The sequence below is a fragment of the Hyalella azteca genome, unplaced genomic scaffold (assembly GCF_000764305.2).
Source record: "Hyalella azteca isolate HAZT.00-mixed unplaced genomic scaffold, Hazt_2.0.2 contig12328, whole genome shotgun sequence".
NCBI classification, from domain to species: Eukaryota; Metazoa; Arthropoda; class Malacostraca; order Amphipoda; family Hyalellidae; genus Hyalella; species Hyalella azteca.
The window spans coordinates 303,677-318,606 of NW_025942288.1; the positions used below are offsets into that span (position 1 = coordinate 303,677).

The window sequence follows — 14,930 nt, forward strand, 5'->3', positions numbered from 1 at the left end:
CTATGTGCACTTGAATAAAATAGATTTTAAATTAGTCATTGGGTTGTTGAGTCGACGTTTTTATTCCTTCAGTCGGATTTAATTTGACAAAAATCAAAGCTACTTTTTGTGTTTTAAGAATAAATACGATTTTAATTTGAGTTTAGAAGCCTGCCAATCAGGATTCAATGATTTGGCTTCATTCAAATTTGATATTATTGATCTGAAAAGAAATAATTCGCTGAATACAACTCTCAATTTCTTAGAATATTTAAAAGTTGTAATATTCTAAAGGATTTGCAAATATGGTACCATTACGAGATTCATTGATTGTATTGACTAAATTTTCGTTGTGATATACGAGAAACTGTTACAAATCCGAATTATTTACATGCGTCTTATTTGATAGTTAAAAGTCACGGGACAGGCTGGAACAGTAAAGTTGTTTTTTACATAGGTTGTTGCTAGAAATGATCGTTACGCATGCCACGATAGCATCTTCAAAGGTTTTTGCACCTCGTTAGCAGACACTTGACCCTTCTCAAAACATTTTTTCTCTGCAATTTCTTGCATAAAAGTCAGAGGAAATTATTTTATTGAAACTTTTATTACAACTTGCGAGAATCAACGCAGATTAAAACGTTGCGCGCAATTTAAAAATTGAATGGATGCATCTTTTCTTAATTCCAAGCAAAAAATTTGCGTGTAGTTTCACATTTCAATGGGAGCATAAATATTTCAAAAATTGTTATCATTTCAATCAATATATCAAAAATAGTTAGTCGCTGTAAATTTCCTTTTACTCGAATTCTGTGTCAACATAATTAATTTACATAGACGATGAATATAATTGCCAAAGGCTGTTCACACTTGGTAATTACAGGACGTCGATCGTTTCTGAGGCTGACTAGCTGTAACCCTGAATCAATTGAGACTTCGTTACTAAAAAAGAAGCGAGAAGGAAAATTAGGCTACTTTCAGATGTTTCCTTAAACAAATGTAACATTTTTCTGAGTAGGAAAACACTACAATGCGATTTACGTTATTTAGTAATCACTCAGTTTAAATAATGGGACAGGCAATAAATTTCACGAAATAAGGAATTAACGCATCGAATATTTGCGATGGAGTAATAAACTCTAACCGCAAATAAGTTCGAGTTTTATTGATGTGTCAGAAGTGAATACGAATAAAGTCCTTTCTGTATATCAATTGGCCCAGTCGGCTTATGCGAACGAGAACTTACAGAAGGAATTAACATTGCCATAGCATTTTCATTGCTCGGAAAATGTTAATCCCGAGGACGAGAAAATTTCAAACAAGTTCACGAAACTCGAGAGGAGATCACCTCGATGGGCCGTCCCTTGGTGAAGCGACAACAACGACGTCTTGCATTTTTTCTACAGCGGTGTTAGCAAGAGATCCGTTTCTCCCTAGTATGTTCTTATCAGGCATGGCATGTACTTGCCGTAAGAGCGTCGTGTCTTTTAAGCAAATGCCGCTGGTCGTATAGCCCTCAAGACTCTACGACGTGCTATACGAAGACTAGTATGTGGGTACCCACGGCCATGTGTTGCATTGACGAGGCAAGAAAACGCTAAAAAAACGGTGGCTTAAGTTACCTGATGCCGTGAAGCTCCTGGGCCAATAAATTTGTCATTAGAACTCTTTTTAGTGCTGGTCTTCTTTTACACTTCCGAGCGCAGGGCATTATTGATAAGGCGGTACAGCGACGTGCAGCTCAGCCCTCGCACAGAATTATAAGTAAGCACAATGCACCTTCAGAGAGTCGCCTGCAGTTTTTCCTTTTTTTATGGAGCTTACCGAAATTTTATTATTAATATTTTCATGAAATATCTCATAAGCCGAACATAACAATAAATTTTTCAATTACACTTTCGAGTCAAATTTAATGCATTAAAAACATAAATGAATAATAAATTCAATTGTGTTTGAATGAATGAAAATGAAATGAATCTTATGTACATTTTATTATTAATATTCATTTGAAAATTTTCAATTTTTTCGAATAAAGTTTACTTCTGAGTTGGCAGCTTGAAGAATTTAAATTATTTTAAAGTATGTCCAAGTCTTTCTACTAAAAAGCCCAATTTGGATTTCAGTGTAAACAATATAATATTTTACGATACAACTTAGCTCAATTGTTATTGACCGCTACACCTTATCTGTGGACCACCAAAAAGTACACCAACAGCATAATGCAGACAACACATTTGATATGCGGAGAAATAATTTTCTTTTCTTGCTGGCAACGTTTTTTTGATTTTTTATTTAAAACCACTTTAATTGTTGTTTGCTAACGAATATGAAATTTTCGTCGACCATCAGCGAAAGTGACGTCATAAAATTCTAAAAACAAAATAACCATTCAACTTTTATAAAACAAATTTGTGGTTCTCAAATTTCCTTGCCACTTCTGTAGGAATTCACACATTTTTACGCCAGTGAATAGCATCGTGCCTTATCATGATGTATTGTTGCAATATGAAAAGCATCATTCTATCATTTCGTTAGAAAGCCTTTACATTTACTGCCGGAAGCAGAGCTTCAATAATTCCTGAACAGAATCTTACAGCTGAGTGCAGTTGAAACGGTGCCGTTTGTGCGGGGCATCAGCAAAGAGCGATTTGGGTGCAAATTGGTTGAGTTGGTTAGAGTCATTAGGTTCTCAGAGAGTCAGACAATCTCGACAATTAGGCAATGAAGCCTCGCCTCTCGCCAAGCTATTGCCTAAAGCCACTTAAGTGCTTGGCTGCATGCAGGTCTTTGCGCTCATCCTCAGATCTCAGGGATAACCAAAATATTACCAGATAATTTTGCCTGCGAAGTTTTTTTTTAGTTCGAATCATAGAAAATAATTGAATTTGACATATAAAATGACACCATTATTTGTTTTTGTTTCAACATGGATGGCGCTTTGATTTGTCGAAATTGGCGTGTAACTTTCCGCGAAAAGTTATTTCAAATGACTGCGGTGTTATTTATCAAGTTTTAAAGTACAATCTTCTACTGAACACGCAACTTCAATTTTAATTCATTGTAACACTTTTTGATATTGTTCTTTCTGCAGGTATGCTTTTATTAATGTATAATATTTCCAGTGAAAAGATGATGAAGCTCTAGTAAAAGATATTGCTTCGGTTTACCTTCATCGGAGATGAATACAATAGTCGATGAAGCCAGCAATTAACGCCCCCAATGGTTCTGACATTCACAAAATATGATTCTCATTGTAAATAACTAGTAAAGGGCTGCATTAAAACAAAGTAATAAAGCCAATTGAATTACTCATTGAAGTAATTATTTATTTCTTATTAATGAAGTTATTACTTATTGAAGTAATAAGTAATAAAGCTAATAGAATTAGGGATTTATTTCCTACCTTTAGCATACAGGTAGTGAAATAATTGGAGATCGTTCCCTAGGTTTTCATTTCGTGTCCATAACAAACGGGTGTCACTATAATCTTATTTAAGCATTTTTAATTATATAGTGTTTGGAACCCGGTTTACTACAATATTAGTGTTCTGTAAAAAATATGAATTTTCCATTAATTCAATGCATTTTGTAAAGAAAAATCATATTATTTCAACCATGATTCTACGTTCCACCCTAGCATAGGTGACTAAAAACAAAAGACGATGTAATATTTCATATGAATATAACACTCGGACTATCACTATTTTCAAATTTGCTGATAAGCCTTTTCAAAAATTGTTGAAGCTAACATTCGAACATATCCGTTCAAAATGAATTGCATGGATATAATAAAAACCTATTATCTGTATGCAAAGAGAATATGATAGAAAATCCTCCTGACTACCTAGTAACATATGTATTAACATACTATTAGGTGGTGACTAGTGCAAAGACTACGACTGCAGCGACTGTAAACCGAGTCGCATAGCAATAACTTGCTTCTGTGCAAGCAGATATAGTGGCCAGCGTTGAAAAATACGACATGCGTGGTTGTAGCTCCAAGTACATGGACAAGGTGTCCAAGAAGGACGTTTTGTTATGCGATGCTTTAAAAGTACAAAGCCCCATAAGACTCTTGAGTGCTCAGGAGCTCTAAACGCGCCCCCGCTGTCAACAATCAAGCCGAGTATGTTTTGCACCCGCTGCCAAATGAACTCTCCCGGTGTGGTAGTGAACTCGCTCCTTTACAACGCTAACGTGTTTTCAGCTCCCACAAACTCACATGAAGGTCAATAAAACATGCTCCTCCAGTGACTTATATTGAGCAGGGGAAATTTGTGTTTCATTCTGTTTAAAAACTGATTACTTGATTTGAGGTAAAACTGAGACATGTATAGTTAAATATTTGAGGATTTTTGGGTTTTGAGCGAGCCAACTCTACTTGAAGGTCAATAAAACATGTTCCTCTAGTCAGTAATGGTTACGGCTTGGAATGATTATAAGTACCTTTCTACTTCATCCATCAAAAAATGTTAATACTCTTATCAGCAATGGTTGAGACTAAGAAGAGTTCGTAGATTGTTAGTAGTTCATAAAGATTCAAACTATACATTGTTTCAAACGCCGGCATACGGAAGATGATGGTGATTTTTCCGTGTGACGTTTTTAAAGATGCACAATAATTTAATAATACACGAGACTTAAGCCAGTGAAAACGGATAATTCTTGCTTTATTGGGTTGCAAGAAGAAATGGTTAAAACCGTTAAAATCAATACCTGTATTCTGTTCAAAACTTCAAAAGACTAGGTAGTAAAAATAATCTGGAAAAAAACTTTGATACCCCAAGTATAAAAAGTATAAGGAACTTATCGTGAATCAGAAAGGAAAGATTGACGTCACTGAACACTGACCTTAAATGCGATTGAAAGGCGTATCAAAAATTCTAAACTAAACTCAGTATTGATCGCCTGACATACGGAGGCTTCCTCCCGGTCAGTCTAATTTTCTAGAAGAATAAGGCACAAAGAAAATGAAACAGCAACGAAATAAAACAGTTGAAATTGATCGTTAATTTGTTTTGCCTTTTAAAGCTTGTAGCGACATCAAACTCTCAACAAGTTTAGGGGTACAGCTTTATATAATCTTTTCACATTGCGCATCATTTAACATTCGGAATATTACTGCGAAGTAAACAACCCAAGCTTTTGTGTATAACTGAGGCCTGGGAATGAATTCAGGTCACCGTCAGCTACGTAAGAAAATATTAAAATAAATACAAGTGTACGGTAGTGATGAACGACTTTATACAGCAAGATTTCACTGGTTTATAATGGAGCAGTTGACGTCATACAGGGCACTCCTGCAATTTAATTATTATAAGTGGCCCTCCTTGTCTTCGACGATACTGAACGCAAAAAACGCTGTACTTAATAATTGCGACGACCCAAAGATGTATATATATATAAGAAACAACGCAACTCAGAGTTTAAAAATCTTATCCAGTTCTTGGTATCTTTCTCTCATTTCATGACATTAATCAGAGAGACATTTCACTAAGGTGAATTCAAGTATATTTTAGTCGTAATGAATCAGATAGTTTTCCGGTTAATAATATTACTTAATCCTGTACGTATGTATCCTCATTTGAAAATTATACCTAATTTATCAAAATTATCAGCTCCAGATTCAACAGCTTTATTTTATTTTTATCAGTGAATTTAATACTGCTTTAAACTTAATTTTACACTGTACAGGATACTCGTAAACTCACCGTACAAGACGCTGTCGAAGCCCTGGTCTCCGACAAACTGTCTGAGTCGGCCTCCGTGGTCGCCGCGCTCTGAAGTATGTAGTCCAGCGACTCGATGTATTCGATGGCGTTGCGCAGAATTTCAACTTTTGGCATCCTCTGAGTCGGGTTACTGCATGTCCTTTTCTTCAAAATTTCAAATGCCTCGTTTACCTGTGGTGGGAAGAGTGAATATAATTTCAACTAATTCAGATTTTTCCAGCGAATATGTTAAAAAATATATTCCTGGTGCTCAATACTATAATTTAAATTTCTTTTGAAAATTTAGGTATATCAAATGCCATATACGTTTGGCGTGCCTCAGGGTTTATTATATAAATGTGTATTTTTAGTTACTTTGCTCGCCAATGATTCATTACAGTTTATTCTTGTAATCCTGCAGTTTGTCTACGACACAGCGCTTCTGATTTCAATCGTCAATTTTGTGTTGTCTAAGGTTAAGTACATTTTATAAATGTTCTTATTGCCTTTTTTCGCCGCCTCTATAATCAAATTCACAAATAAATATTTAAACATGTTATTCGAAAAACCTTGCCGTGTTCATAGTTTTGAAAAGTATTCATTTCCTCATTATTATCCTACCGTTTGCATTAACGTTTAAAACGCTCCCAACTGCCATTTTCACGGATTCTTTTTCATCGAAATGAATTTCTTATATATCAAACTGCCATTATCTTCGTTTATATTTTTCTAGATGCATTCACGTTCTTAATGCATCCGTTTATTATTTCATTTTATATCCAAATAATTTTTATTCTCAACAATATCTATGATCCTTTTTGAGAATATTCCTGTTAAGTTGGCATGGCGGTGTTGAGGTCGGGCCAGTAAGTGGAGCAGATCTAACGAGCGCATCTCTGTGCCGGTCGCTTATATATTTGATGCAATCGGTGACAAGCCCTAGCGCCGTCTTGCTGCTAATGAGAGCCCCAGTACCGCTTTGAAACTCGATAATTTCTTCTCCCTCCCTTGAGATAAGCGTGAACACAAATAGGAAGAGTTTATAAAGCCCACTGAGAGGTTCATTACACATTAATATTTGATCTGTGAGATGCTATGTGTTGATGCTGGTGTCGGGAAGGCGCGGTGTAATGGCTGCAGGTGCACACAATGTGAATAATATTTCAGGGTTGCGGAATGAATATAAGAACGCTTGCCTCATTATTCTTCACGATTGGCTTGCAATCAAACCCGTGCGCCTTAATGATATTATTTAGATTTCACACGGGTATAAAAAAGATAGCTGATGGCCCGATGGAATCTGAATCGAAGAGATTATTTACTGTGATCATCTTTATTTCTTATTAACTTTAAAGTTTGGGTCAAGTGAACGAATTACACATTAAAAATTGCGTTTATCCTCAGTGATAAGACAGTATTATGCCCAATAATTCTAGTTTATTATAATTGCCTTAATAGTGCATGTAGATGAGAATATTGCGCCAAAATCATAAGACAAGTAATATTTTCTTATGAAAAATTTTATCTCGCATTTTTTCGAAACCTGCCAAATATTTAATCTGAATGTGAATCGAGACATTTCAGCTTAATCCATTTCATTCACATTAAAGCATATACTTTAAATTCATCCTTTACCAAACATCAGAGGTACGCGAGCAATACGTTACGCTCGTTTGCATCACTCCGTGCAACCACAACTTAGAGACTTGCAAGCTACAGAATAAGCGATATGAACATCTCGTGTAACGGTCTGATCCGTGACGATCTTTTTATCTGAATATTTCTTATGAAGTTTTGAGACAGCAGTTCAGTGTTTTTCCTTCATTAGTGTGAACGGATGTAGCGTTTAATGAAGGCAACGTACGGGTGTGCGACGTCGTGAACTTTACAAGGGTAGACAGCTTAGAAAAAGCGGTATGCAATCTTTAATTTCCTAATTAAATCAGTCATAAGGATTTGGCTTTGATGGCCGTAGTCTCAACATAAGTAAATAAGCTACGCTATTAGATTAGATTAATCAGAGAATAAAAACCACGTTTTTACAGACCAAATTTCGTGCCCGATTCATGGCGATCAAGATTATGTACTCTCGATTTTATCTATCGCTGTAGTCTTGACATTCACTTCAAACATTTGGGAATTATTTGAGAAGTATATATAACAAAATTGCTTGTCTGCTCGCGATTTTGTGTATGAAATCAAACGTTAAACATGTAAAAGACCAAAACTAACATTAAATAATTTTGAATTTGATTTGCAGGTGCATGCCTACATTAGTGCAAAACTCGTTCACGAATAAAATATATATGCGTTTAATTATTATTTTTAGCGTATTTTCTCATTTATGGAAAAAATACGCTATTGTGCTCGTCATGTCCGTCCGTCCGTCTGTCCGTCCGTCCGTCCGTCTGTCCGTCCGTGACTTCACGTTTTCGTCGACAAGAAAATGCGCTCTCTGTCACTCACTGTAGTGAGTACTGAGTTATATTTTTTATATTTATTTATTAAAGTTCCTTTGAAGGCTTCCATTGTAGTAGTTTTAATTTCGAGTAATAATTCAAGGTTTACACTCAAATCGGCCCAGATTGTTTGTTTGTCACCGAAACGCCTAGCTTCTTCCAATCAATAGTATCGCTGTGAAACTGAGTAGGAATTGAATTCTACTGACACCTCATGCAAATCTGTTTCTATACATTCTACATAGATGTCACTCACTGCAGTGAGTACTGAGTTATATTTTTTATATTTATTTATTAAAGTTCCTTTGAAGGCTTCCATTGTAGTAGTTTAATTTCGAGTAATAATTCAAGATTTACACTCAAATCGGCCCAGATTGTTTGTTTGTCACCGAAACGCCTAGCTTCTTCCAATCAATAGTATTGCTGTGAAACTGAGTATAGGAATTGAATAATACTGACACCTCATGCAAATCTGTTTCTATACATTCTACATAGATTCTTTTCATTACCTTTTATGACCAAACTCATATTGGCATACATTGAGCACATATATTGTGTCGCATATATACCATATATCATATTACGGAAGATAACTGTGGCAATATTGTGAGATAACTGTGGCAAAAGGCTACTTGTTTTTCGATAACAACTTTTCCATTTTTATTGAAACAAGCACTCGAGTGCTTAATTTATTTTTTTTTATCTGTTGATCATTAGATGAAAATTTTTAAAGAATCATTCTTAAAGATTCTTTTAAAGAATCATTCTTAATCCCAAATGGATTAAGATTGATTGGAAAATGGAAATGGAAATCCCAAGTCCCACAGAAAACAATGTATAATTGAAAGCTAAATAAGTATTATGAAATCATATATATATATATATTAATTAATGACCTGTACGTTGAGATGAAAACAAATTTAATGTGAATTAAAAAAAATATTGCGAACATATATACATACGTATATACGTAAAATTCGGAAGTTATTTTCTTATTAAATCAACTTCTGTTTCATTTAGTTATACATACTATTTTTTTACTAATTTTACATACTAATTTTTTTATGCATCCTACACATTTTAAAGAAATTTCTTAATAACATTTTTCATTTTCGATTTTTATATTATTTGGTGATGGATTAAATTAAGTGTCACCAGGTATTTATAGATTTTTAAAACTTTGCTTCAAACTATCAACAAACTTGATGAACTTTCACTCACAAGAAGAGCTTTTTTCAATAACTGATTTATATATATTTCCAGCGAGATAACGTTATTACTTAAACAAGAAAGGAAAAAAAATAACTTACTCTACGCAATCGTCTTCTCTCCCTCATGGTGGCAGCTTTTCGTCGGTCGACTGTTACGTTTTTTCTTTTGCAGGCTTTACAGGCCCACAGGAGACAAGCTCTTGTGTGGCTCAAGCTTGCTGGACTCGACTCCTGACTTGAACACGGAGCTAGGATGTGAGGCACGTGGTCCTGGTCAGACTCGTCGCTTAAGTCTGTCTCTGACTTGGTCAGGTCTGAGGGCGAGGCTGAGTACGGTCTGCCGACGTCCGAGTGAGAAACGTCGCGGTACGTCGGTGACGACGATGCCCTCTGCTTGTCATCGTCCAGAGGAGACGGTGAGTCTGTGTATAGTGAGTCATACTTGCACGATCTCATTGTGTGACGTGACCACGGTAATATTCCTCGTAAAGATACAAGGCGCCAGATTCCTATCGCCGGAACGATCTCAAAGGATTGTTTTTTGGTGAAAAGATAAAACTTGAAATCCTGAAATTGTCTGAAACGTTTTCATTTTCTTCCTTGAACACCGCTACCTGGTGATATTATTTTTTGAATAGCAAGATTACCATCGCTTCCTAACTTTTATATTTTCATTTACTTCTTTCCTGCAACTATTTTAGTGAAAAGTTAATTTTTGTAAGTAGTGAATACGTGAACTAGTGGAAGACTAATCTCCATGGCAAGAAGAATCACTTGTACATAAAATCAAAGCTTACAAGGCAATTGAAACGTTCAGTAATGCTGGCAGTAGTGCGATAGGCTCTAAATACAATCACGATCTTACATATGACGAGAATATTTCAATTTGATTCGGATAACTTAGAGATTCCTTTTAATATTTCGAATTGCATTTTTATTTTGAATTCAGTTAAGCTTTGATTTCATGGTGTTTTCTTGAGTGTGGTATTTTGAAAACAGTGTATTCCAAAATATACTTGAATACTAATAAAACTGTGATCATATGGCGGAAAACGGTGGCTGTAAAAGGCTCTCCGATCATTAGTTTCAAAATATGATTTATAAATAACATTTGTCCCTTATCTTATTCTTTAGAGTCTTAGCCCGGTTAGAAATAAACGAATAACTTTCAAACATTTTTCACACGTGTTAAATGAATGATTTTGATAAAATTTTTAAACAAAACTCTGACCACAATCTATCTGCAGGAACTTTCACTCATTGATCGAGCGTCTGTCTCATATTGGCATTGGAGTAAACATCCGCGATCACGTCGGTCTGGCTAAATTCCTTCGAAAATGGCCCACGTTGAGGGCGTTAAGCACCCCATAAAATTCAAATGTCACGAGCAACGTTCTGGGAGTGAAATCGAATATTCAACGGCGTAATCTTTCTCACAGCAAATTATATTTTTGCATAGTTCAGTTCTTCTTTCTATGCCCTGAACATAGGAATATTTTTATCGATTACAAGTCCACAGTTTTCAGTTTATCATGAAGTTTTCTTTCGCTTCCTTGTTTACGGGCAAAGTCTGAGCACACCTCACCCTATGAATGTTGGACGGGCACTGATGAGGGTACCAAGTATACCCTCTAATTTCAAGCTCCGCCTTTGCACGAAAAAGTTTATTATTTGCCTAAAATTTCCTTCTCTGCTATACCCCAAGTAGATAAAGTCATAAAAATTAAGAAAAAAAGTCTTCGTAACATGAAGGTTGGGTAGTGCAAAGAAATATTTCTATTATTACCCTGTATTCTATTCCAAAATATAAGAAAGAACGTGCATGTCATGTCTGGAATGCTATAAATCAGTTAATCCAATGGTAATAAGCACGTGCATTATATATAGTCAGCAAAAGTATAATTACTTCTTCGAATAACCGTAAATTATTATAAAAATATAATTAATTCTAAATAAATAATTTAAATCCACTCCGCCCATACCCATCTTCAGAAAACTCAACCAATCACAAGAAGCGAACTTCAAGCTCTCATCTGAGTGTGTCAACCAATTAGGAGTGGCCAGTGATTATGTTTCAGCCAATAGGGACAGTAGTAAGTTAAGCTAAAAGGCTGTGTAAACAGAAGTGAAGAGTCTTCGGGGATTTGTCAACGACATTTTCATGATTTGTTTAGAAGTAACAGAAGCGTTGAGCTCTCAACGCCAGCGCGGCGGAGCCAAATCGGGTACTGTAATTTTTAATATTTTTTCTATGCTCGTTTCAATTTGTCTCCCATATTATGCGGTATATCGGCTAATTATTATGTATTTAAATTTATATATACTGAGCAACGGTATTCCCCAACAGTTTGCATCGAACTCATGTTCAACAGGAATGAGAAACTCTTGACCCAAATCTTCTGATTATAAAGGCTTCAAATCTAATCTAAATTGCAAGCTTCATATTGTCGAATGAGGCGGACGAATTTGTCTGAACTTAACAAACTATATTTTGATTCTTTTGGGCTGGTCTAAATATATAAAGTTGTTACATTTATATTACGAGAATTTCATATTAACGGCGAGTAAGTAGCAGCCAAGTGTTGTCCCGGCATTACTGTATTCACACAATGGTTTGTAGATTCTGTGCATATGTCAGCATCAATTTAAGGTGGGCTGCTTAGGCAGGATAATCGTAGCAAATTCCCTTAAATTTGTTTATTACATCGAGAGTTATGTTTTGTGTAATGTTGTAAAAATATGAAAAATTAGTGATGATTTCTTAAATGAAGGTCTTGAGACAGCCAAAAATCGATTATAAAAGTTAATCGATTATTCAGTTAAAGAGTAAACTACCCCTTGAAAAGAAATTCCTTTGTATGTAGTTAATATAGGATTTACTTCTTGTCATAATATCAAATTTATGTCCTTTTATCTGAATGATGATGGTACAAGACAGGGGCCTACGTTTCTGATAATGTATTTGATGCTACTCTAATTCTCCTCTCGGAAAATCTCGATTGGTTTCGAAACTAATATTGAAAATAGTCCTCCAATCGACAATAATTGATGAATTATTATCAGTATTATCTGCCGTTCTTTATGTTAATATGAATAAATTGACGAAAGTCATGGCGGAAAAACTGAACATCTGGAACACGAAAGGAATTTATTGCATTGGCGGTGCGAACATTGGTGGATCAAATCGAGTTTTGCGTGAATCCAGTCAATGCAAGGCCAAATGGAAGCATATGAGGTGGATGACGTCATGTAGACGTCATCATGGGGCGCCTACAACATAAAGGCGAAAAAACGAGTTAATTAAATAAAGCAAAATCAGTTTCATATCAGTTGATATAAGGGCGAGTTTACCATCACTTAGAGATCTATTTGGGAATACATTTAATCTATCAGTAATCAGTTAACAGTTATCAATCAATTGTACTCTCGTCAATCATTGAGATCAATTTGGAAACCAATTCCTATTATGTTTCGATACTAAAACCTTGAAAAATTGGCCTTACATTTTTATTTTAATACAGGACGTGTAGCACTTCACATGATCTTCAAACGCAACACTATCCTCGGGCCTCAGCCAAAAAAATATTATGTTTTCCTATTTTGCCGGACCTACAATTAGCTGAATATGGAGACATGGGCAATGTGGTTTAGCTTACCTTCAAATAAGGTGGTTTTCATAGATGAGCATCGTAAAAAATTAATATTCTATGGGGATACTAAAATAATTTGCCCTCTCGAGGCAACATATTTTCTTCTTCATCTTACTAAGAAAATTATTGTCGATGTTCGCGGACTAATCAAGTTGGACACATTAGTTAGCTACTTTCTTTTATTCATAAGTTTATTTTCTTCGGTTATGTTAACACGGATGAGATTATACTTGAAGGCCGTTAGCCCGTCACGAGTTCAACTTCAATAAGAGCGAAAATGTACATAAATTTGGTCAGTGCAGTAATCGCACATCTATGACAGTTTCGCTTTGATGCTTTGCATTTTTCCCGCCGGTCACTCTAAGCATTACAAAAATTGTCAGGAAAATGTTGGCCGCGCACATAAATTGGGTCACACTTTCCATGGCGATATTTATCCAATACCCTGATCATATCAAGAGAAGTGGTCTTTTTACCCCCGCCGATACAGATGTGCAAACAATTTATGAAAATAGTTATCAAAATTTATGCTGTGAAAACAGAATTTGCGCATCAAAGTTAACCACTTAAAATCTAGAAATATTTCGCATCGTTTAGTATTGTCAGCATTATCTAGCAGTTCCTTGAAGAAATGAATGATGTAGTTATTGTAGTCTATTGAAACAATGAATTTTTTGCAGTATTTTTCATCACTGTACCCGACATTAGATTATAGCTGTTTATTTGCTACATTCTTTGTCGTTTTGAATTGAAGTATCTTCCGAATTTGCGCCTTAATCTCATCGCTGTCTCTTCCACTTCATTGTATTTTTAAATCAATTCGAGCATATTATTTTGATGAGCAATTCTTGATCTTTCAACGTTCATACATTTCAAAATGCATTATTGCAGCATACCAAAACGCCCGCTCATACAGTGCAAAATTGTGCCTGGAAGTCATTGTGTTCTTTATCCTCCTGATTGCCTGATGGTTTATGCAGGTCACCGACGCCGTTGCTAAGCAACGTCGACGTCAACTGGAAATTCTCATAATGACTGTGTGGTCGCTCCTGCCTCCTGTCTCTGTTTCCATTAAAGATTTTTTCTTCATGTTGTTGTGTCTTAGGTATCGTGCACAAGTATTATAGTTTATTTAAAGTTAATTGATGTGAAAAGGTACGATTGATGGGTATTTCACTTCAAAATTATAACTGTAGCTTGGTAATATAAGAGCGCACATTTCGCGTTGGTCCTGATACGGAAGCTCCTGTAGAGCCAAAAAATTCAGCTAAATATTTATCTTGCGATTTATTGAGAAAAAATATCATGTAGCAATAAAAACCGTAGTGAAGCTACATATTTGGGATATAGCATGGTTTTATCGATTTTGTAACAATGAGAAAAAAATTAATTATTGTACATGAATAAAACTTTGCTCTCACATTCAAAGATGATTTGCTTCACGAGGAAACACTTCATTTAAGTTAAATAGTTATTGGGAATTTACATAAACTTAGAACAAGGGCTCGGAATAAATGTACTAATAAACGTACTCGGAATGCTTGGTCGCAGAATTGTATTTCTGTGCATTTATGCCCAGGTTTCTGTTACATTTCATGTGAACATGTTTCGCATCAGCAGTTCAGTTTCATCGCATATTAATTAACCAAGAATTTAACAGCGAGGAAAATGCCAAGTAAATACTGTTGAAAACGTTTCGGAGACAAGCTTCATCGTCATTTTTCGGAGTTTTGAACTGAATAATATTGAAAGTTTTCAACTATATTACAGTGATATTTTTCGGCATTTTTTCTTTTCAGATTCCTGATAAATATATGTTTCATCTTTTAAGTTGCAGAGAAAACTGATGACATGTGAACGAAACTCACGAAAGCCGCCTGGATATTAAAAAGTTACTCATTTGAACTGACATGGTGAGTC

The 14,930-nt window shown here is 35.3% G+C and overlaps 1 protein-coding gene across 1 annotated transcript in view; it reads right to left on the reverse strand.

Moving 5' to 3' along the window:
• LOC108669521 (myogenic-determination protein) overlaps positions 1–10,952 on the reverse strand; it is a 33,472-nt gene extending 22,520 nt beyond the window's left edge. Inside the window, exons 1-2 of the mRNA XM_018156872.2 lie at positions 9,460–10,952; positions 5,691–5,882 (exon numbers count right to left, since the gene is read on the reverse strand). Coding sequence (XP_018012361.1) covers positions 5,691–5,882; positions 9,460–9,816 — 549 coding nt within the window. The 5' untranslated portion in view covers positions 9,817–10,952. The remainder of the gene's footprint in view (positions 1–5,690; positions 5,883–9,459) is intronic.
• Between the last annotated feature and the right edge of the window lie 3,978 nt (positions 10,953–14,930).